The sequence below is a fragment of the Medicago truncatula genome, chromosome 8 (assembly GCF_003473485.1).
Source record: "Medicago truncatula cultivar Jemalong A17 chromosome 8, MtrunA17r5.0-ANR, whole genome shotgun sequence".
Taxonomy (NCBI): Eukaryota; Viridiplantae; Streptophyta; class Magnoliopsida; order Fabales; family Fabaceae; genus Medicago; species Medicago truncatula.
The window spans coordinates 42,309,551-42,332,380 of record NC_053049.1 but is presented as its reverse complement, the minus strand read 5'-3'; the positions used below and the strand labels follow the sequence as shown (position 1 = coordinate 42,332,380).

The window sequence follows — 22,830 nt, the reverse complement described above, 5'->3', positions numbered from 1 at the left end:
ATATGTTTTTGTTGCCTATAAAATGAAGATTTTTTAAGTTTAAAGATTTTGGTTACTTTTATCTTGAACTTTTAGTGATAAAAAAAAAATCATATTTAATTCAACCAATATAAAAAAAATAAGTAAATAAACTTTTGGCAAAATTACATTTTTAGTTCTTTAACTTAATTTTAGATAACAATTTAGTCATTTATCTTTTTTCATTTCAATTTTGTCCTTTTTGTCCATTTTTATATGGATTTTCAAGCTTAAAATCTAATATTCTTATACAAACATAGATAAAGACCGTAGATTTGAAGATTGAAAGACCCTAGAAAAATAAAATCAAGACTTTGAGACTTGAAAATTCATATGCAAATGAATAAAAAGGATGAAAATGAAATGAAAAAAAAAAGATAAATGGTCAAAGTGTTATCTAAAGTTAAGTTAAAGGACTAAAAATGTAATTTTTCCTAAATTTTTTATGGAAAATGTTATATAGACATCCTTTATTTCCGTACACCTCATGCACTAGAGAAGAGAAGAGGAAAGAGAAAATGTGCTTGTACAGAATCCACGTGACCACATGTCAGATTTTTGTGTGGGTGTCAGGAGCGTATTGCCACCTAAGAGTGTTCATGTATCATAACTCATTTTTTATATTCTTCTAAACATGTTCGCGAAAAATTTCTAAGTCCAGTGGCTTTTCTTCTTAATTCCAATTTTTCAGAGGTTTTAATTCTTCAAACCTCAGATCTTGTTTCTCAGTCTCTAAATCTTCCTTCCTGTTAACCTCTCTCATCTTTCTTCTCTTCAATTCTCGCTAATTCTCACTTTTTTCTTCTTAATTATTTTTTTATGCTTTATTTTCAATTTCTCAGTCTCTGCGTTAAAATTTCTGCTTCTGAAAGTTTTTTTTTTTTGCTGCAACACTTAGACTTTTGGTGAGTTGTTCAATTTTTTTCATGTTTCATTTAAGTTTCTCTATAAATACAGGGGAATAAAGAAGAATCAAGAACAATCACAAAGTGAGGGTTCTCTTTCCTTCCTCCGCTTTCTCTCACACTCTGCTCTTTTGAATCGCTCAACTTCATCATCGACGGCACTTGAAGTTCAAACACACCAATCATCAACATCAACATCAACATGGTAACTACTTTCTTTTTCTAAATTTTATTATTTAACAAATTCTTCGATTCATCATACCATGTCGCCATGAATCAGAAAATTCTCTTTAACAAAATTGAACTACTAGGGTTTATGTTACAGTCACTGTTAATTATTGTTATGTTTGCAATTATGTTCATTTATTTTGTTGCAGCTTCCTCTTTCTCTTCTTAAGACTGCACAAGGCCACCCTATGGTAAGTAACAAAAACCTTTTTATTTATTTTACTTTTTGATTTTTGTTGTTGTTAATTAATGTTTTTTGAACTTGTTGTAACAGTTGGTGGAGCTGAAAAATGGAGAGACATATAACGGGCATTTGGTTAATTGTGATACATGGATGAACATTCATCTCCGAGAAGTTATTTGTACCTCTAAAGTAATGCTCTTTTAAGTGTTCTTAGTTTTGTTGTCTTTTTAATTTGTTATTGTTGAAAGGTTGGTTTATGGATTTTGATTGAAATTGGGAATGTAGGATGGAGATAGATTTTGGCGGATGCCTGAATGCTACATACGAGGAAATACGATCAAGTACCTTCGAGTTCCTGATGAGGTATGTAATGGTGTTGATTGGTACGCTTTTAGTTATTTAAGAAAACCATTGGCGAATAGGTTGCTAAGAAGGTGAACCTTACCTTGTGATCTGTTGGTCATGAGTTTAGTTGGGAAAAACCTTGCGCTTGAGGGTTTAAGCCTCAAGGCTGTGCTCATACTTTTGTTTAGAGCTTCTGCATTGGAGATAATTTGTTAAGTGATGTCTGACTTGTACATAGTTTTGTCAACTAATTTTGCTTTATTGCTTTTGATTTAGGTTATTGACAAAGTTCAGGAAGAAAAGAGCCGTACAGGTACGAAGTATTATTTTGATATCTAGTTTATTTTGAGAGTTCAAGTATGTCATGTGTGTGTGTGTGATAAATCCTAAATTGACTTGAAATGGGCAAGCTGAGTAAGATATAAAGCGGAAGTACCTGTGAATCTGACACCTTGAGATTTTGGATTGAAATATGGTGTCAGATCCACTAAAATTACATATCTGTAGTGTTTTGGATGCCTCATAACAAACCCAACAAACTTCCCCTGTTGGATCTAGCACTTGGTCTTTATCTTGATACATGAATATTGGTGTGCTCGTTATAATAAAGATCCATATATAGTTTTCTTCTGATTGATTCTGACTTAGGAAAAATCTATTTTGTTTATAAATGAGCAAATGATAAATTTATATTTATATTCCCACACAAGTTGAAATGTCATTTTATGCAGCCTTCCAGTTATATAAAAAATAAAGTTATCTGATCAATGTCACCCTTTTCAGATCGCAAGCCACCTGGTGTGGGACGTGGTAGGGGTAGAGGTAGGGAGGATGCTGCTGGTGCTGGTGGACGCCAAACAAAAGGCCCTGGGCGTGGTTTTGATGATGGTGGTGCTAGAGGAGCCGGAGGCCGAGGCAGGACTAGCCAAGGTGGAAAGCCTGGAGGAAGCAGAGGTAAATCATAGATGCACTCATCTTATGTTTTACCACCTCTATGTGTTTTCTTCTATTTAAATTATGATACAAAAGACTAGGGCCTGTTTGATTTAGTTTTTAAAAACTGTTTTGTGGTTTTTAAAAATTAAAGAACTAAAAACTTGTTTGATTAAACACTTTTGAAATAACAGTTTCGGAAACAATTTTGAAAAAATCAGTTTTCAAAACTAAAAAACAGAAACTGGTTTTAGGTGTTTTGCTTTTTTGGTTTGATTTTCCTTTGCAAACTAAAAACACGGAGAACTAGCTCTTTTCATTAATGGCATTTCCGTAATAACATCAATCCTGAAAACAGTTTTTGCTAATTTGATTGCCAAACATTTTTTCTTTTATTTTCTTCTTCAAAAATAGTTTTTAAAAACTAATTTATAAATGAAAATTTGAGAACTGAAAACGGGAATTGATTCAAACAGGCCCTAAATATTAACCTTTACTTGTTATACTAGATTTATAATTCTAATCAAATAAAGAAGCAAATTACAAAATATAAAAAAAAAATAATACAGAAGCTAATTGTAAGTAAGAAATAATTTAAGATACTTTGAGAATTTAGATATTTTAAGATATTTATCATATGATCTAATACCTCAAATTCACCATGTCATATTTCTCAGAGTTTCCTGGTATTATCTTTTATTTTTCATCTAGACAAGATTAGCTCTTGATAAACTAGAAAGTTATTCTGCTAAAAAGGTTATTATTGTTGAAAGAACGTCTTACCAATTCTTTAATGTGACGGTTCTAATGTTAAATTTTATTGTTCGAAAAATGCATAAAAATTATATATGTTTTTTAATTTTTGAAATGATAGCTTGAAGTTAAAGAATGTATAGTAATCAAATACCTTTTCTTCTTTTGGTAGGTGCTGGGCGGGGTAGAGGATGATCTAAGCAAATGATATGAAGTGTGAACTACTTCCAATGGGCCAGTTTGCTACATTGCTCTACTTTCAGAGGCGTTTGTGCGCTTGTCTTTATGCGTACCAGCAGCAGACTTCACTGCGTGTTTCATGTTTCCTTGGATTTTAGCAGTATTTTTCTTGTATTTATCTACGGTCTCAAAAATGTTGGTGCTATTATATATTATTTGAGGAAGGATTCTGCCATTGCATCAATTTCTAATACCTTCCAATGACAGAAGTTTTTTTTTTTTCCTTTCTTTCTTGCAGTAAGAAGAGCACCCAACCATGGTGTATTTGGGATGCTCCTTTAACAATTGTAGATGAAACGTTTGGGGGGGGGGGGGGGGGGTTTTAACTTGAACTCATGTTCTAGTAATTTAGACGTTTGTTAGAAATTATCTGTTTTTTCTTCCTGATGTTGAATGTTGATTTAAAATGTTTGCAGCAACCATGAATTTGATAAGAGTTGCTAGCAGTTAGCCGAGTATGAAACAGACACGAATAAGTTACTGTAAATCAAAACTGTAGTATAAAAAGTCATCTGATAAAATTGTATTACATTAGTTTAGTCATATCATGGTGACACTAATATAGTTCAAAAACCGTGTATTTTACACATTAGTTGTCATACATTATGAAATACATCCTCTATAATTGTTGGCCTTTCAAATTACTCCAGATTAAACCACGAAATTGGTCCCAGTCTTTATACCAAATTATCAAATTGGTCCCTGACTCTATTAATAATTTAAAATGGTTCATGTCTTTGTCAAACATTCCTCATATTGGTCCCTGACTCTATTATTTGTTTTGCATTTTAAGTCATTGACGCACCAAATAGGATCCAAAAGGTATTATGTCATTAACAACTGAATAATATCCAAAAGACATTGAGCCATTAACACTTAAAATGCAAAACAACTAATAGAGTCAGAGACCAATCTGAAAAATATTTGACAAATACCAAGACCATTTTGAGTTATTAATAGAGTAAGGGACCAAATTGAGAATTTGGTACAAAGACAGGACAAAATCGATATGAAATTTTTGTGTCTTTTTTGATGTCAAGGGTCTCTGTTGACCGTTATATAACCCTCGCTTAAGTTGCAATGCAATTGCAGGAGTCGTATGAACGGTCAACAATGGCACTGACACTACAAGCACTTCTACAAAACTTAAATTTTTTGAATAAAATGAAAGAAAAGAGATGAAGTGAAGAATGAAGGAATTTGTCGATTTCAATTTTCAACGGATGGATTCAGATTACATAATTCGAACTGTTTTTACACATTCCAGATTATATAATCCGAAATGTGTAAATCATCCCGTTGAAAGTCACCAAATGGGGTGCAAAATGAGTTTCTGGATTTTATAATCCGAACTGCATGAGCACAGAAGCATAAGCCATTTGTTTTGGCTGAGCCTCTGTTTTAGAGCAACGACACTCAACTGGTTATGATTTCGACCAGTTTTTCAAACAGAAAAATCAATCTATAACATTAATCAAACAACAACACAACATAATTATCCAAACATTGAACATTAATCAAACATAATTATCCAAATGTTACATAACATAATTATCCAAAATATTCAAACAATAACATTAAATAAAATATAACCCCCTTATAACTACACCAATACCGGCCCTCGCCATCATCACTTTCTTCTTCCACTCCCTCCTCTTTCCTCTCCACCAGTGGTAGCCACTAATATAACTTAGGAGATTAGAAATAGTTTTAGGTTATTATGTAATAAGTTTAAAAAACTTCAACATTATTGTAATGTATTATTCATATACAGTAGAAAATCTTTAAATTAATACTCGGTAAATTAATAAACTCTCTAAAATAATAAATTTGTCCGGTCCCGACTTAGGCCAGTGTAAAAAATTGAATAATTCGATAAAATAATAAGATAATAATTTTTTGGGAGATCCCTTTATAATTTTCGGTCCCAAGAAAATCATAAATTAATAATTCATAGAAACTGAAAAAAAATATATTACACTTTGTTGAAATATGATTCAATAGTTGTTTGTTAAGTTCAAGTCTGTTTGGAGCTCATCTCTAACTTTTCTTATTGCATCCAATAGCTGAGGTGTTGTATTTTTGTATTGTATCATAAAGTTGTGAAGAGTGTTCGACGCCATAAGTGCTTCCTTTCGCGTAACAGGCTCCAAAGACACCGTATCATCTTTGTCGTCATCCTCTGCATTGTTCTCAATGATAGTACGCACAATATCTTCTAAACTCTGAACCTCCGAACATGCTTCATTTTCACCTGGGTAGTTCATTAGATTGTCGATATCCATCTTATTACGATAGCCACATTGATTGATCATAGTCTGGAGGTCTTGAGTTTCTTCATCAAAAGTGGATTCATCCAAATTTCCTACAACGTCACTAGCTGAACGAATTTTACAGTGTCGAAAGCAATTCACTATTGTTTCTTTTCGAACATCTATCGTCCAAGCTGGGATTGCCAAATTGATAGCATCAAGGACATTTATCTTCCCTGGATCAGATTGTCCCACCTCATAACCTTCCAATATTTTGCGGTAAAACCTTCTACGATAATGCATCTTGAAAGCTCTTATTATCCCAGCATCGCAAGGTTGAATCTTTGATGTCATGTTGGGTGGCAAGAAGAACAACTCAACGTTTCTTAACCCTTCAATATTTCTTGGATGTGCTGGACAATTATTCACCACAAGTAGAACTCTTCTACCATGCATCATTTGGTCAAATGAACGAACATATTCATCAAAAAGCACACTAGTCATCCATGCTTTTTTGTTAGCTCGATACTGACAATCCAAGCTATTCATGTTGACATTCTTGAAGCAACGAGGCTTTGCATATTTCCCAATAATCCATAGAGGGATTTTTTCAGAGCCACCTTCATTGCAACAAATAACTACCGTCAGCCTTTCTTTATCTTGTTTTCTTCCTTCAAGTTGTTTTGTTGCCAGTGAATGATCAGCTTGTAGCCTATAAAACAACCCAGTTTCATCCATATTGAAAACATCTTTCATAGGGAACTGATCAATTTTCTCTCGAATCGATACCAATTTCTGCTCCATGTCTTGTACATCAACAGACCCACTCTCGCCAAAACGACGAAATGACTTTATGCCATGTCGGTGCTTGAATTTCCCAAGCCATCCTGTAGAGAAGTTAAAATCTGAATCATCATGAGGGTACAAGAGTTTCGTTGTATCTCTTGCCTTCTGCAAAATTAATTCTCCTGTGATATTCACACGTTCTTGATGCTGTAGAAACCACTCATAAACAACCTTCTCCATGTCAGGATATTTTGCTGGTTTGTGTCTTTTGATCTCCGCTCTTCCCTTTTCTATTTCAGCAGAGAGATAGTCATTTGACCGCTTAAGTGTGTTTGATATTGTTCCTTGACTAACTTTCAACTGAAATTTTTCCTCAAGCCATCTCTGCAAGTCTTTTTGTGTGCTTGCAGGATTATCTCTCTTGTACTCGCACAACTCCTTACGTATTTGATCTGACATAGTTGATTTTGCAACACCTTTTAGATGAGAAGCCATCTCGTGAGTGAGATATGGTTTGAATACTTTTAACACATTCATGTGTAATTTATATATGCCAAACTTGCTTAAGAATACATTGAACATTCCACTTGTTTACATTTACTATACACTTCAAAAGTCAAAAGTCATATTTCCAATGGATATGAATACAATATTTATTAATTTACATTGAGTCCCAAGATTTGGTGCAACGTAATTCTAAGAGACATAGACTAATTTGCCTTTTTGTTTGGTATGTACAGTATAATTACTTAAAAACTCTTTAAATTAATAATTATTAATTTATCAATAAATTAATAACTCTCTAAATTAATAAATTTCTCCGGTCCCGACATTATTAATTTATAGAGTTTATACTGTATCATTAAAATGAGTTGTTTTTATCTTTTTGTCTTTTTATTTCTATTTTATATTTTTTTTTTGCAATTATTTTACGAATTTGAAAGCTTAAAATAAAAAAATTCTAGAAAAAGAGCTTTCCGACTTTTAAAATTCAGAAAACACTAACAATCTGGTTCGAAAAATAAAATCCGGACCAGGGATATTTAAAAAAAAAAAAAAGGCGTGCGAGAATAACACAGGATGGGAAAAGTAACACTCTCTTAAAAATGATGTATCTAACACCTTTAAACTTTTTAAAATTGACTTATTTCGCTTTGAATTTGTCACTTATTTTCATTTTCAATTTCTAACAAATGCTCTTGAAAAACTTGTTAGCATAACATTTTAACTTTTAAGATAAATGCTATAAGTACTTTTGGAACATTACTTTTGGAACAAAGAAAAACTGTTTATTGAAAATTGTGTGACACCTATTTTTTTAGAAGTTATAAGGATCAAAGTTGTACTAACTCCGTTCCTTTTTAACGGTCACTTTTTGACACTTTACACAAACCAAGACATTCAATAAATGTTATTTTTTCTTATATAATAATTTATACTTTTACTATAATAGCCTTAGTCATTTAATATCTTATTTCATATATTTCTTTCTCCATGATAAATAATTAAGGGTAATGTTTGTAAAACAACATTTATTGTTATATTGAACTTTGAAAGTGACAATTAAATAGGACAAAAAATTTCTCTAAAAATGACACTTAAAAAGAAACGGAGAGAGTAGTATTTAACTTTGAAAAATGCTAACAAGCGTTCTAAAGATATTTGTTAAAAAATTTAAAATAAAAATTTTATTTTAAAAATTGTGTATTCAACACATTAAAACAATATAAAGTAATTCTTTCAAAGTAAAATTCATCAATCATTTTTTATTTTGAATCATTAACCTTTAACTTTTACTTATTCGGGAGCTCAATTAAAATTGTTTGATGGTTTATTCCACCTTTAAAAGGTTCCCTATGCCAGATTATTTAATTCCGAAAAATATCTCCGTGGTTTTGATTCCGTTTTAATTTACGAATTTATTATACCCTTGATATTTCAACAACTCTCCAACTCCATCTGGTGTAGTCAACCCTAGCTAAACCAAGTAACTAACCATGGTCAAAGAAGATAACCTCTTAGGAAGAATATTGCAGACAACAGGTACTACATCACACGTGAGAGTCTCTTACACGTGTGAAGTATTTTTACTATTAAAAAGATTTTATAGTTATTTTTAAGAATAAAAAAACTTGACTTTCCGGTGAAGACCGGGTAATGAACAAAAATCATTCTCATAAAAAACCATATCAAATTAACAAAACCCACACTTGTCCTTACTTGCATGTTCGGGCAGCCCGTAATTCGATTTTTACACTTTCTTTCCGCTGCCCAAACTACCCGAAACTTCGCTGAGAAATTACGAACCAGTACCTGTGTTTCTTCTCTCTTTCTCTCTCTCACTCACCTCCGATATTTCTATATTTCGGACCTCAACGTTTCTACGATCACGATCCAACGGTCCAAAATGTATGAAGCTTCTTCTCCCATTTTTCAGAGGTTTTAGTTCTTCAAACCCTCAGATCTTGCTTCTCAGTCTCTAGATCTTCCTTTCTGGTAACCTCTCTCATCTTTCTTCTCTTCAATTCTCACCTTTTTCTTCTTAATTCACTTTTTTTTTATGCTTAATTTTCAATTTCTCAGTTTATGCGTTGAAATTTCTGCTTCTGAAAGTTTTTTTCCCCTCTTTTTTGCTCAAACACTTCCACTTTTGGTGAGTTGTTTAGCTTATTCATGTTTCACTTTAAAAAAGCAAAATTCTAACTGTTGTTCTTATGCTTTCCTAATTAGTTTTAATTCTTCGTTAAATAATTTTAGTGAATTTTTATACAATTGAGACTATTGTATAATTTATGTTTTGTATGGTTTAAGGAGAAATATTTGTTAAAATTAATTTTATTAAAAAAAAATTAAAGTAATAATTGGTGTCATGATTTCTGAAAAAAGAGCAGCAACTGTCGTGATTTCTGAGATGATCTAGCTAACGGTGATGGTGATATGATTTAATTAATTATTAATTAATTATTTACAGGATAATATTCGTTTTGTGGTTTGAGAGAAGAAGGGACTTGTTTGTTTGTCGTACGAAATGGAAACTGAACAGCAGAGTTCGATGATGGACGCCACGCTCCGTTTTGGCGCGTTAACGTACGCCGCGGAAGCTCTTGTAACCATGTTAGCTTCTGCTATTGTCAAAGCCACGCTTTTGGCTCCGGTAAGTACTTTTTCTTCGTCACTTCACAAAAATGTTTTTAAAGTATTAAGAAATTGATTAAAAGTGTCAATCTTTTTTTACTGCTTTCAACCTTGACTAGATCTAATCGTATCTGTATACTATGTACTATCTTTTGATTGAAAGCAATCTGTGTTTTATCAAATTCAAATTTTTTTTTTTTTCTTTTCTTCTGGTCTAATAGTCTATAATCAATTATGAGGGTTTTCCTTTTGTCTTTATCAAAATCATATCATGCATGCACCTAAGCCACTACTAATGCTAATTTGCGCATGCTCACGAGTTATAGGCCATGGTGGCCTGTGCGATTTTTAGGGTAAACGGATATGGTATGACTGAGAAGGCTTAACTTGTTTGTTCTATGGTCTATTATATTTTTACTATTTTGCGCTGGTTTTGAACTTTTTTTGGTTTTAGGGATTGTACTAACGTACGCACCTTTCCTATAAAAAGTAGCCTTTCACTTTTATTCTTTTTTTAACGTACGCACCTTTTCTATAGATAATAGCCTTTCATTTTTATTCTTTTTACAAAAAAAAATTGTTTAGGGGAAACTTGCTTTTATTTATTCTTATTCTTATAGAATTAGAATTAAAGCGATCCCCGTGAGCATAGCTCAGTTGGTAGGGATATTGCATATTATATGCAGGAGTCGGGGTTCGAACCCCGGACACTCCACTTCTCCACAATTAAATTGTGTGAGCTCTAGCCACTAGGCTACTTGACCAAAAAAAAAAAAAAGAATTAAAGCGAAGATCTCGTAACAAAAAATAAAAGTGACGAATTTTAGAGGAGATTTAAAATTGATTTTGATATGTTCTTTCGACTAAAATTGATCCCAACTTTGGAGTATCAAAGAAAATTTGATTCCAACTTGTTAACTTGTTGTCATTTCCTTTTTTTTTTTTTTTTTTTTACTATCAATTATTTTAAAATTATTTTTTGTCACTATAGGACGGACCATAGTAAATGTATGTTGGGTATATAAAATATGTTTTTGTCGTGTGTGCGAAAATAATAGTAAAAGTGTAAAGAAGCAGATTCGTGGATTATTCGGTTTGGATATGCCATTGAGCGTAAAGCACGTACCTTAAACGCGTGTCGTTTTGATGGATGTGGAGCACACTATTAAGTGATGTCGGTCAACTTGTGCAAACAAATAAATACATAGTACTAATATTGGTAAAAAAAATATAAATCTGTACCAAAAAAAAGTTAAAAAAATATAAATATGTTGTACACAGTCAGTGCAGTTAAACTTTTTATTATACAATAATACGGAGTACTTAACGACATATCATATCACCAATAATTATGGGCTTGTTCCTAAATTTCAATTAAATTTAACTATTCGAAGTAATTGCTTGAAGCATCTTGTGCGAGTTTAAATTTGATTTTACAATTATTTTTTATTTTATTTTTAAAATAAATAGTTTTCTTTGAAAGGTAACATGGATAACGTTTTTTATACCAATGTTGATTTTTATGATGAATTTGTTTGTCTAAGACGAGCATCTTCACAAAATTAATTGCTTGGCTAATTATTAGGCCCTATCTGGCATTTTAAAAAATTATTGTTTCTAAGTGCAAGTCTTTTTCCAAATAACGACATTTTTTTTTATAACTATGTCTAATTAATTGTACTACTAATTTGTTTTGTAATCCTTGAGTTGGCTATAATTAATATTACATGTTTTTAACATGGCTAAATCGTAATTTGAAATTAATTTATAAACAATATTAACACATTAAACATACTACATTGTTTTTTTTTTTTGAGAGATTAAACATACTACATTAACTTTATGGTTTATGATACAATTATTCTTTGAAAATGTTCTTCGAGGGTGTTACAATTTTTTGTTTTAATTACTTAACATCTTAAACACTTGTCGTTCCTCTGTATTATCCGCTTTGTTTGTTTCACTTAAATGCATCAATGTGTATATAAGTTGTTTTATGACATGCATATAAGTTTTTTTTATAACATTATAAAATGGGTGTAGGAACTCTATGCGTTAATGTTAACCGACATGCCTACAACCAAAGGAGATAGTAAAACCCAAAGTCAAGACAAGCAACATGATGCTGAAGGAGAAGATGGCAACGATGATGAAGACGAAGAAGATGATGACGGAGATGGTGCATTTGGAGAAGGGGAGGATGAATTGTCATCTGAAGATGGAGGTGGATATGGCAACAATTCCAACAATAAGAGCAACTCGAAGAAAGCTCCTGAAGGTGGTGCTGGTGGGGCAGATGAAAATGGAGAAGAGGAAGATGATGAAGATGGTGATGACCAAGATGAGGATGACGATGAGGACGAGGATGATGACGATGAGGAAGAGGGTGGAGAAGAGGACGAGGAGGAAGGTGTTGATGAAGAAGACAATGAAGAGGAAGAGGAGGATGAAGATGAGGAAGCTTTGCAGCCACCAAAGAAAAGGAAGAAGTGATTTTAGCTTAGTGAAGCCTCCTATTTGTATTGTTGTGTTCAGATTTGGCTTCTAACTCCATGTTGTTTTTTCAGTACTAAACTTATGTGTTTTTATTTACTTTATAAGGAGGCCTATGTAGGACATGTTTTAATTGATATCTGTGTTTACCATTGCGTAATTAGAATGCTACATTTTACTGGGCAGACAGTCTTATATTTTCAAGTGAAAAATCACGATCTAGTTTTAAACTCGACTAAGAAGTGTCATAAGGGTCAAGGTCATGCCTCAACAGTCAACACTCAAGAAGTGTGCATTTACAAATAAGACTATCCGTTGAAGAATTTCTCACATTGGCAGCAAAAATTGAACTTATAACCGTCATTTTTACCAACGGATATATAGCGAGTATCGATAATGGAATAAAAGAGTTTAAAACGGATAAAATACTATGTTAAAATCATTTTTCTATGTGGAGAATAAATTACGAGTTTTCTATTTATAGAGAAAATTTACAATAACATGTGGAGAAACTTTGGGAACAAATTAATTCATATGTTAGAAGAATTAATTCATATGTTAGATCTACTAGTACAAAATTATTTCAAATGAGTACGAAAATATATCATATTGAATACAAAAATATACTAAACTATGTACCAAAATATATTTTAGATAGAGTCAAAATATATTAGATTGCATACGAAAATATTTCTGATTGTGCATCAAAATATTTCAGATAATAGTCTCTAACGTTAAAATACTGTCATGTCAGTCTTTCAATATACTTTCATATTAATCCATATAGCTATAAGTACTTAGTGTTACATCGATCCTTATAATAAAAGAGTTTTTGTCAATATTAAAAGATTATCTTTACATCAGAAACTACTTTAACTAATAAAATACACGATTATTTAATCCAGAAGTCTTAGTTCAACTGAAAAAATGCCGAAATTGTTAGGCCAGATGTCATGACCGGGGTTCAAACTCCGATAACTCCACTTATGTGTGTGAGTTTATAATGACTTTGTCGTTTTCTTGTGTAATGCCGAAATTGGTTTTAGAATTTTGATTACTCGTTACAACAAAGACAAAACTGATTATTTACTAAAATTCTAGCCTTTGAAGAGAATTAAATTGAAAAGAGAGCAGCCATGTGCGAGATGGGCAGAGTAGGATACCGTGAGCGGGCAGTGACCACCTGATGAATGTGGCCATGTTCATCATCATGTATACTCAGCACACAGAACAAGTTACATTACATACATACTCCCTGTCCCACTTTTCCCTATTTCATCTCATCACGTTTTACATTCTATTCAATTCAATGTGCGCTCCCACTTTTTATTATTAATTAATTAATTTCTAATACCACCGTCCCAAACACAGTCCTATGACTCATTTGTCTTTTTGAAACAAACACTAGCAAAAACAAGTTGCCCCACCCACAAGAAAATGTATTGTTATTCACAAAACAGACAAACCAAACCCACTTTCACAATTGCACTTAATCTCATCCTTATCCACAACCCTTCCCAATGTCCTTTCCTATAAATAATTTATTCAATCACTTTTGCTTTTTCATCAAGCCTAAAAAACAATATATACCAACTTCTTCAATTACACAAAATACAATACAACAAAATCTCATTAACTTTATACTATAGTAAGAGAAATATCAATATGTCTGACATTGCTATGTTAGTAGCTGAGGAGTATGAGAGAAGAGTCAAGAGTTTAAAAAATGCTGGTGGTGCTGCTGCTGTAGAAACATGGGAGATCAACATGTCTTCTTGTTATTCACTATTCGTTTCCAAGTTGAAGGAGGAGAAAAGGCAACTTGTTCAGAGTGTTTTGGAACCCAAAACCCAATTTGCTATTGCTGCTTCTAACAACTTCTTTTCTGCTTGATCAAATAAGTCGATCATTGATATAATTTACTTACTTTGTTTGCTGTAATTTGTTTTTATTTTATGGTCTTCTAGTTTTCATGAAATCTTTTGTACATAGCTATGCTTGGAATATGAATCTGAATTAACGGTTGTCTTTAGAGAATTTCTCTCACATAATTAAGGATTTAAAGGATATTCACTTGGAGTATAAAATTGATTTGCCACGTCAAAATTCAATCAGTTTTACACTCGCATCTAATCAAAATCTAATGTTTTGCCACATCATCTCTATTGGTTACTTGATCATTAAACTCTAAAAAATAGTGGGTCGATAATTTTGTGACCGAAACAAATATCTTCATCATACCAATTGGCTTTTCAATGATGGACGAATTTGAACAATTTCAAGACCACTGCGTGATCAAGTCATTCCTTTGTTATTGTCCTTTTACTGAAAATCTTTAGTTGGATGGGGCAATTTTTTTGACATGGTTGATAACCACTCGGAGTCTTTGACTTAGGATGAACAATGTTCTTATCAATGGTGAGGTGGGTGACATAGATTTTTTATGTTGGATCAATAACTCTTTAGCATGTTTGTTTAGTGGTTAGTTATTGTATGTATATCGGTTACTTTAGAGTGTTTGTACTCGCATTTTAACTCACATTGATCATTGAAAGAAAAAAAAAAACTGACTTTGTATTGTGGATTGGAAATGTCTTTGATGTGTTTGCTCAACTTGTTTTATAATGTTCTTTGCATTAGCAATGGAATGAAGTTGTTTATTGTAAAAAAAACATCATCTTTCATCCCACGTTTCAGTTTTGGGTACCCATTTTAAAACAAAATTAGTATTTTTAAACAGGAAGGATCAAGTTCCTCAAGGAGTAACTATGAGCTAAATTTTTTTAAGTGGATAGAATTGGTTTTTTAGTAAAAAGCAAGTGGGAGTAGGCAGTGGCGGAGCCAGAAATTTTATAGAGCTTGGGCAAAAAAATTATCGCAAAATGTTACTTCATTCCTGCGAATAATTTCACATTTCCTGCGGAATTTGCAGGAAATCCTAGACAAAATCTGCAGGAAATGTGTTTTATGCAGAATTTACATAAAAATCCGCAGGAAAAGCTAAAAGTTCTAGTATTGGCTGGACTTGCTACAAAGAAAATTGGAGCTGAGCCCGGGCTAGTGCCCAGGCTAGCTGGGGGGTGGCTCCGCCCCTGGGAGTAGGCTTGCTAACTTACTCCTTCATGTTTTTGGGTGGAAGTAAGTTAGCAGCCCCCCATTTTATTATATGGATATATTATAAACAATAGGGTTAATGCCTCAAAATTCAAATAGTCCATGTAATTTGAAGGAATTCTAAAGATAACCCTTATAAAAAAACATAGATTTCATCATTGTAATTTTGAATTCATCATATTTTAATTCTCATACCATTAAAAAATGGTTAATATCTTAAAAAGCTTTTGTAATTTGGATGAGGTCTAAAAATAGTCCACTTAAAAAAAACATAGATTTGACCCCTCAAAGGCATGCATGTCCAACCCAACATCATCAATATTGGAGATTCCAATGGGAGATTCTTCTTGCTATTTGGTTGCAGATTATCAAGGCCAGCTGAGCAGTCTACTTGTATAAAGATAGATTCGATTACATTGAAAAAAATAGAGGGGCCGAATTGAAGTTAAGTATAGTTCAAACAAGATAAACCAAAATTATAATTAAATGCTGGAAAAAAAATATTAAATATATTTTTGTGAGCATCATGTCATAAATAATTATTAAAAATCAATTTACTCAGTTATTATGCACATTATCAATTATTGACAAAAAAAATATATATATATATATACCGTAAAAGTTCAGCAAAAATAAAATAATTTATGACATTAACAGATCATCAAACCACCTTTATATTATCATAAAAAGATTATATCATTCTTCAAGATTAATGTCGAACATGCACATTCGTAGTTTATTTCTCTATAGAAATTTCTTATACATGAAATTATAGCGGGGTTTGTTCGGACAATGCCAATGTGGTGTGGGTTCATAGCATATGCAATTTTCATGTTCACAACATCCATATTGGCCATGCTCTATACAATTTTTGTTGCATTCTTTCTTGATGCATTGTGTAATCACAATTTTTTGCTGCGCAGAATCATAAACTTTATGCTCGATCACTGTCCTACCATTTGCACTGCACCAAAAATTACAGTCCATAAAAAATAAATTAATACACAGATGAAAATAAATAAATTGGCACATAGTGATAGAAGGAGCAAATAGCTTTGTCAAAAAAAGCTTTACTTACCATAGCCACATTACGAAGAGAGTAAGAATAACTAGAGAAACGATATTTTGATTTCTCATTTTCTTAACTTGAAATTGTTCGTTGTAGTCTATGATTCTGAGAAGTGTATGTATATAAAATAAATAAATATATACATGGGAAAGAGATTGAAAGGGAAATTATAATATATTTGTTAAGTTGTACGAGTTTATCTATAATTTATTTTACAAAGGAAATTTTTTAAATATATAATAACTGATTACAAATTAAATGTATACAAATAATAAAAAAATATATTTTATTTATTTAAAAAGATCGTAAAATAATCAAAAGGATAATATATTAAATAATTTATTTTAAACAATATAATTACATAATCTAGATAATTTTCACCATACTTAATAGTGATAATTGTTAATTTGGTGAGTTTAATTATTCAAAATATAAATTAAAAAAAGGGTAAATATTGAAGGAATATATTTTAGAAGGGTTTGTTTAACATGTGCAACATTGCACATGTTAAAACAACTAATAGTGGTAACTGTTTTTTTGAAAAACAGCAATTATTCATTTAAAAGTTTTATATTTAATATTACATGTACAAGTTTCAATATAAAATTTCTATTTTAAACTTCTTAACATGTGCAAATTTGCACATGATAGAAAAACTCATTTTAGAATAGTACACATTTTCTTTTGACATAATAGTACAAATATGATCAGATTTTGAATATAATCAAATCTTGGAGTAGTCGATGTTTGTCTCAGGCAGGTCGAGAGGTTCTAATCAAATTCGTATTGCAAAATATTCTCGTTATGTTATGAGTGTTTTTTTTTTTTGGAACTCTTATTAATGATGATATTAAAAAGATGATGAATTTTTTTATGGGGTCATAGTACTAGCAATTCTAGAGGATTACATTGGTTCTCATGGGAACATTTAACTACATCAAGTGTTTGGTGGAATGAGATTGAAGAGTCTAAAAGCGTTGAATCTGACAATGGTTGGCAAGCATTATTGGAAATTGATTTCAAATTCAAATGCCATAATCACTGGACTACGCAAAACTAAATACTTTTCCTTAGGTGATTATTTTAGTGCATGTCTTGGCCATAATTCGAGTTATGTTTGGCGCGGACTCATGAGTGCTAAAGATGTTCTTCAACGAGGCTTCATTGGAGTATAGACTCGGGTGAGTACATACACCATTGTGGTATCACCCATGGTTGTTTGATGAGGGTCATCTTTCTCCGGTTTTCCAACAACAGTTAGCCTGGTCAAATCTTATAGCTTTTAGTACCGCGTGCTTAGCAATGGAATGTGGGGTTGGTTAATTTTTATTTTTATTTTTTTATTTTATACTACAACTAATAGAATCCTTAAAACTCCTTTGTTTGATTTGGTCTTGTCTGATGCTCCCACTTGTAAGTTTGAAAAAGGAAGGTACGTATACGGTGCTTAGTGCTTATCCTCATATTACGTATGCTAATATTAATATGTTGCAACATCGAGTGACATGGCATTGTAATATTGTCTGGAATCTTAAGCTACCTCCCAAGGTTAAGAATTTTATTTGACGACCTTGTTGCAGTTCTCTCCCTACAAGGTTACAAGTGTAAAGTCGGGGTGTTTTTTGTCAAAAGCTCTTGTGCGTTTTATACATTTCACACGAAAATAGTTTCCATAAATTTATTTGCTAAAAAAAAGTGATTAAATTTATACATTTGAAGTTGGATAGTGAACAGTAATGCTCTTCATGAAACAAAGTCATTTCCATCTCCTATAAACCAGGTAATCACTTGTAGTGGGAGTATTTTTATCCTTTCTTAGTGTGGTGCTCAGTTAAGTAAATTATAATATGTAATCTTATATGACTATGAGGCAATGATTATTTTATGTTGAGAAAATTCTACATGCCTTGGAAAGAAGATTTGTTTGGTTGTGTCAGTAAATTTGTTTGTGTGTGGTTTTCTTAACAATAGTATATGGGCTAATGGTAACTAAGTGAGTTGTTCATTTCAATCTTCATGACGATACTGTGATCATGACATTGTTTGTTGTACGAGTGACCAACAATGTAAGTGTATATCAATTGAACATATGACTCAGACTCGAGGGTTAGATTTTTGTTAGTGTTTGAATAGTGTTCAAGCAATATATAAGTAAGAAGATTTATATAATCAATGTCGTAATTGTGTGAAAATATGATGTTCAAGCAACCGACGTGGTTTACTATTACCTTAATGCAAATATTTTTCTCAATTTTTTTTTTGTACCAAAAAAAAAAAAAGATGAACATTTTTAACTTTTCTTTCTTTCGTTATTTATAGACGTTTCTTTCATTTTCTACCCAATGAAAAAATAAAACTCATCTCTTCTTGCTATATGAATTAATTATTATTTTATATAAATTATTTTGCTGTATTTTCGAAAGCAATATAAATTTTTGTGGAGCATCCACATATAAAAGACAAACTTTCAACATTACTGTTTTTTAAAAATAATTATAAAATGTCTCCGTAAACTTAACTCAATTGAAAGATATATATATATAATCGGGATATAAATATTGGACAGTCCATTTATTCATCTTAAAAATGTGAATTTCTATAATTAAACTACTTGTAAAAAATTATAATTTATAAAACTATAAAATTATATCTAAACTACGGGACTGTGGTGGTATATGTCTAAATTATGTAAATATTTTAGAATAAAATATTGTAATTATTTTCTTTAAATAACTTCAAGGCAACCGAGTTCCCATGAGTTTAGCTCAATGGTAAGGATATTGCATAATATATGCAGGGGTCGGAGTTTGAACCCCAGACATCCCATTTATTTTTTTGAAAAGGAGAATTTCTAGTCACTAGATTACTTAATAGGGAACTTCTACGGTACACTCGTAAAATAAGGTGTACCGATACTCCTGCTTCTTAATTTTATAAATGAACGATAATTTTTTATGTAATAAATAACTATTTATCAATATTTATATTTTATAGAACAACATTTCATAAGAAAAAACATCATTTAATTGTTTATAAGAATCATAGTAACTTTTTTTTACATATTATAGTAAAAAATAATGAATGTTCTCAATTATGAGTGATAAAAAATGATGAATGTTTATAATGAATGTCACAAATATTTATTTACATTTTAATAAAACAAAACACATAAAAGTCACCTTGCATATATTTTTTTAAGCAAAAATCCACCTTGCATATAGTAGTATGTTTTGATTAGATGCACATTTTATTTTATTTTTCCTAAATGAGATTCACATTATTTTAGAGTTAATCCTATCCAAAAAAAAAAATAGTTTAGAGTTAAAAAAATTAAAATAGCAGTAATTGTAGACGGCAGAGACTACTATTACTTCTGGAATTTTCAAAGAATAGTCAATATGCTTGGTTACAATTCCAAGAAATACACACCACTGTAAACAATAATCTCTCCAACTAGTTTACATTAAAAAAAAAATCAACAAACACCTTCCCCATCTCTTTCTATCCTTTCCGCATGTGACCTTTCCCTTTCATATTCTACTTTTTTTTCTTCTTCTTCTACATCAATGTGTATTGTTATCATGTCAAAGATGCAATTAAAATAGTGAAAGCATAAACCACTTAAGATGAAGATGTTTTCAAGTATCAAAACGTTTCTCCGTCCATCGTTTTCTTCTGTTCTTCCGCTTCTTTTTCCTTTCCATCACTGACCCGGTCCGGTTCAAAAAACGGACGAGTCACCGGTTTTTACCGGTTTTGGCCGGGTCATTCCGGTTCACGCCGGTTTAAAAGCATGGCCGATCCGTTAGCTAGCTCGAACCGCTTACCCCTCCGGTTCTTGGTCCAACCGGTTCGACCGGCCGGTCCGAGCCGGTTTTTAAAACTATGCCCTCCGGTCCTATATATAAGAAAATTTAAAAAAAAATTTGGTCATATTTATAAGAAAAAGTCACAACTTTTAAGGTACATTTATTGTTTAAAAGACTTCTCTAACCCTCATTTAATGTTGGTCTTTTCAATATTAGTGGGTATATTAAATACTTCACAAATTTTTAAAAGGGTATATTTATAAAAATATTTAAAAAATTTCAACAAGTAATGATTATCTTGGTTTTGATGATTTTTGATTTTTTTTCTTATATAAAGGACCGGAGTGAGAGTATTTAGGACCGGAGGGAGTATACAACTAACTCTTGTGCTCTTGCATGTGTCTACCCTAGGTGGTGGGCACTAGTCGCATTAAAGAAGTTGCTCAAACCCCTAGGATTTTTGCAACCAATAAAATGAAGAGTCAATTTATCATGCATCAAATTCTTAACTGCTTCCCCTACATTTTATCAAAGGAGGGTCTTCATAAAGAATTTTCATGTCCATCTACTACGCATAGCAACTGGACCAAATCACCTCTTTCAGATGGAAATTTAGCTTTAATGCGGACTCCAAAAATCAAAACAGTGCCATTTCCAAAATCTTGCAAGAGATAGGATTCCATCACTGCCAAATTTGAACAGATATTTAATTAATAATAATAATCATAGATGATAGTAATATCTGTTAGGGGAAGAAAAGTATTTATAAACTTTGATGATAAGTCAGATCATTGATATTTTTTAGATCAAATGCATTTAAAGATCCTTTAAATTTTTTATTTTTTTTAAAGTGGTTCTTTAAGTTTCAAAGGTCTTAAACAAGTTTTTTAGTTTTTGAATCGTTTCAAACAAGTCATATTGTAGATAACATAGTTGGTAATTGCTTCTTTGAACTCATCTTTGCTACCAAATCTGGCTCCTAACACCCACTTAAAATTAGTCATCCATTTTAGACATGGCAAATGGTGGATAATGTTTTTTGTTGCTATCATCTGAATCATCACCATTATCCTCTAAAAGGACTTGTTTGAAACGATTCAAAAACTAAAAGGACTTGTCTGAGACTTTTGAAATTTAAAAGACCACTTTAGAACTTTTGAAACTTAAAGGACGACTTTGAAAAAAATAAAAAACTTAAAGGACCTTTAAATGTCTTTGACCAATTTTTAAATACACAGCAAGCAGAATTGAACAACAACTAATTTTTTTGAGGTTTTTTTGTTAGAGCGTTGATATTTTGACACAAAAACTCCCGGCAGGGACACCTACAAATTACATCTAGTATACGTGTAGATTTGATTGAAATAGAAAGGTAAACATAATTAAAATATGAAGAATATGTAGTGTGTTATATGAAGAATATCAGTAACTTTTTATTCATGTGATATATATGAAGTATTCATCGTGTTTAATAGTGATTAATATGGTCGAAAAACTTTTTGGACATAAGGTGAGATTTCCTCTTATTCTCAATATATAAGAGTATGAGTTTGAACCTCTGTTGTTCAGTTAAAGTATTTGAGTTTTTTACCACATAGACCAAACATAATTATCCAATGGCATTTGTTAAGGATTTAAAATACGCAATAATTTATGAATTTCATGTAGAAAATGTTATATTTTGAATTTTTAATATGGTGAAAACACAAGTTCTAATAAAAGTTTTTATTTTTTGGACTTCTAAACAAATACCCAAGCGCACTTGTTAACATTTCCAATTAATTATTACTTAAATCTAAAAAAATTCTACTCTATCTAAAAGAACACCAAAATTAAGAATCTAAGATTGTAAATTATGCCGACAATACATCAACATTCTTTTGAGGAAACCCAAAAAGGAGAAGAGCAAGTTACAAGTCCATCTCTACATGCATGAAACTTGGTATACAACATTAATCATCTAATTTAAGACAATTTTCTAAATTAAAAATAAAATAAAAAATCAGAGATATCTATACCAAATACTACCACCTCTCAATGAAGATAACAAAGTCATAAACTCATCATCAATCACATCAAATTCTACCTGATTTTGAAGCAAACAATACTTGGAAACAACATCGTCCGACAAAACTTTGTTCCTGCAAAGTGGACAAGTAGCACAATATTGTTCTTGCAAGAACCACTTGTCCAAACAATCCTTATGAAATGTGTGTTCACAGTTCAAGCTTCTAACAATGTCCCCTTCCTCAAACTCAGATAAACATACCCTACAATCTATGTGCTCTGCTGCAAGCTTCTTCAACCTTGTTGTGGGGTTCTTCTCTTCAATGAAATTGAGGTATTGGGTTGTGGTAATTGGATTTTTTGTTGACTTTAGGTAACAAATGACAAGGATAAGTTCGATTAGCATATATGTAAATAGGACTATTGTTTTCACATAAAGCTGATATAAGAGCTCAGAGAGAATTGTCATTGTTTGTTGGTGCTATTCAATTTTTTCTGATGTACTAACTTTTTCTTCTTTTTTATACAAAAAGAATGAATGCAGATTGGTCAGGTGCAC

General features: G+C 31.5%; 4 protein-coding genes across 4 annotated transcripts; 2 read left to right on the top strand and 2 right to left on the bottom strand.

The window, feature by feature from the left end:
• The first annotated feature begins 559 nt into the window (after positions 1-559).
• Positions 560-3,891, top strand: LOC11426059 (sm-like protein LSM4). The gene is made up of 8 exons (XM_003630042.4): positions 560-711; positions 976-1,128; positions 1,301-1,342; positions 1,426-1,524; positions 1,621-1,698; positions 1,957-1,993; positions 2,464-2,634; positions 3,539-3,891. The coding sequence occupies exons 2-8, from the start codon at positions 1,126-1,128 to the stop codon at positions 3,559-3,561; spliced, it is 453 nt and encodes a 150-aa protein (XP_003630090.2). The 5' UTR covers positions 560-711; positions 976-1,125; the 3' UTR covers positions 3,562-3,891.
• Positions 3,892-5,603: 1,712 nt separating this feature from the next.
• On the bottom strand, positions 5,604-7,139 carry LOC112417437 (CENP-B homolog protein 2-like). Its single transcript, XM_024773123.2, has one exon. It carries the CDS (start codon positions 7,137-7,139, stop codon positions 5,604-5,606), a length of 1,536 nt encoding a protein of 511 aa, XP_024628891.1.
• Positions 7,140-13,766: 6,627 nt separating this feature from the next.
• On the top strand, positions 13,767-14,353 carry LOC11437166 (uncharacterized). Its single transcript, XM_003630039.4, has one exon. The coding sequence runs from the start codon at positions 13,938-13,940 to the stop codon at positions 14,163-14,165; it is 228 nt and encodes a 75-aa protein (XP_003630087.1). The 5' UTR covers positions 13,767-13,937; the 3' UTR covers positions 14,166-14,353.
• A 6,259-nt stretch (positions 14,354-20,612) lies between these two features.
• On the bottom strand, positions 20,613-22,830 carry LOC120577380 (probable E3 ubiquitin-protein ligase XERICO). The gene is made up of 2 exons (XM_039828655.1): positions 22,351-22,830; positions 20,613-20,949 (listed from the first exon to the last, which is right to left on the bottom strand). Exons 1-2 carry the CDS (start codon positions 22,738-22,740, stop codon positions 20,947-20,949), a joined length of 393 nt encoding a protein of 130 aa, XP_039684589.1. The 5' UTR covers positions 22,741-22,830; the 3' UTR covers positions 20,613-20,946.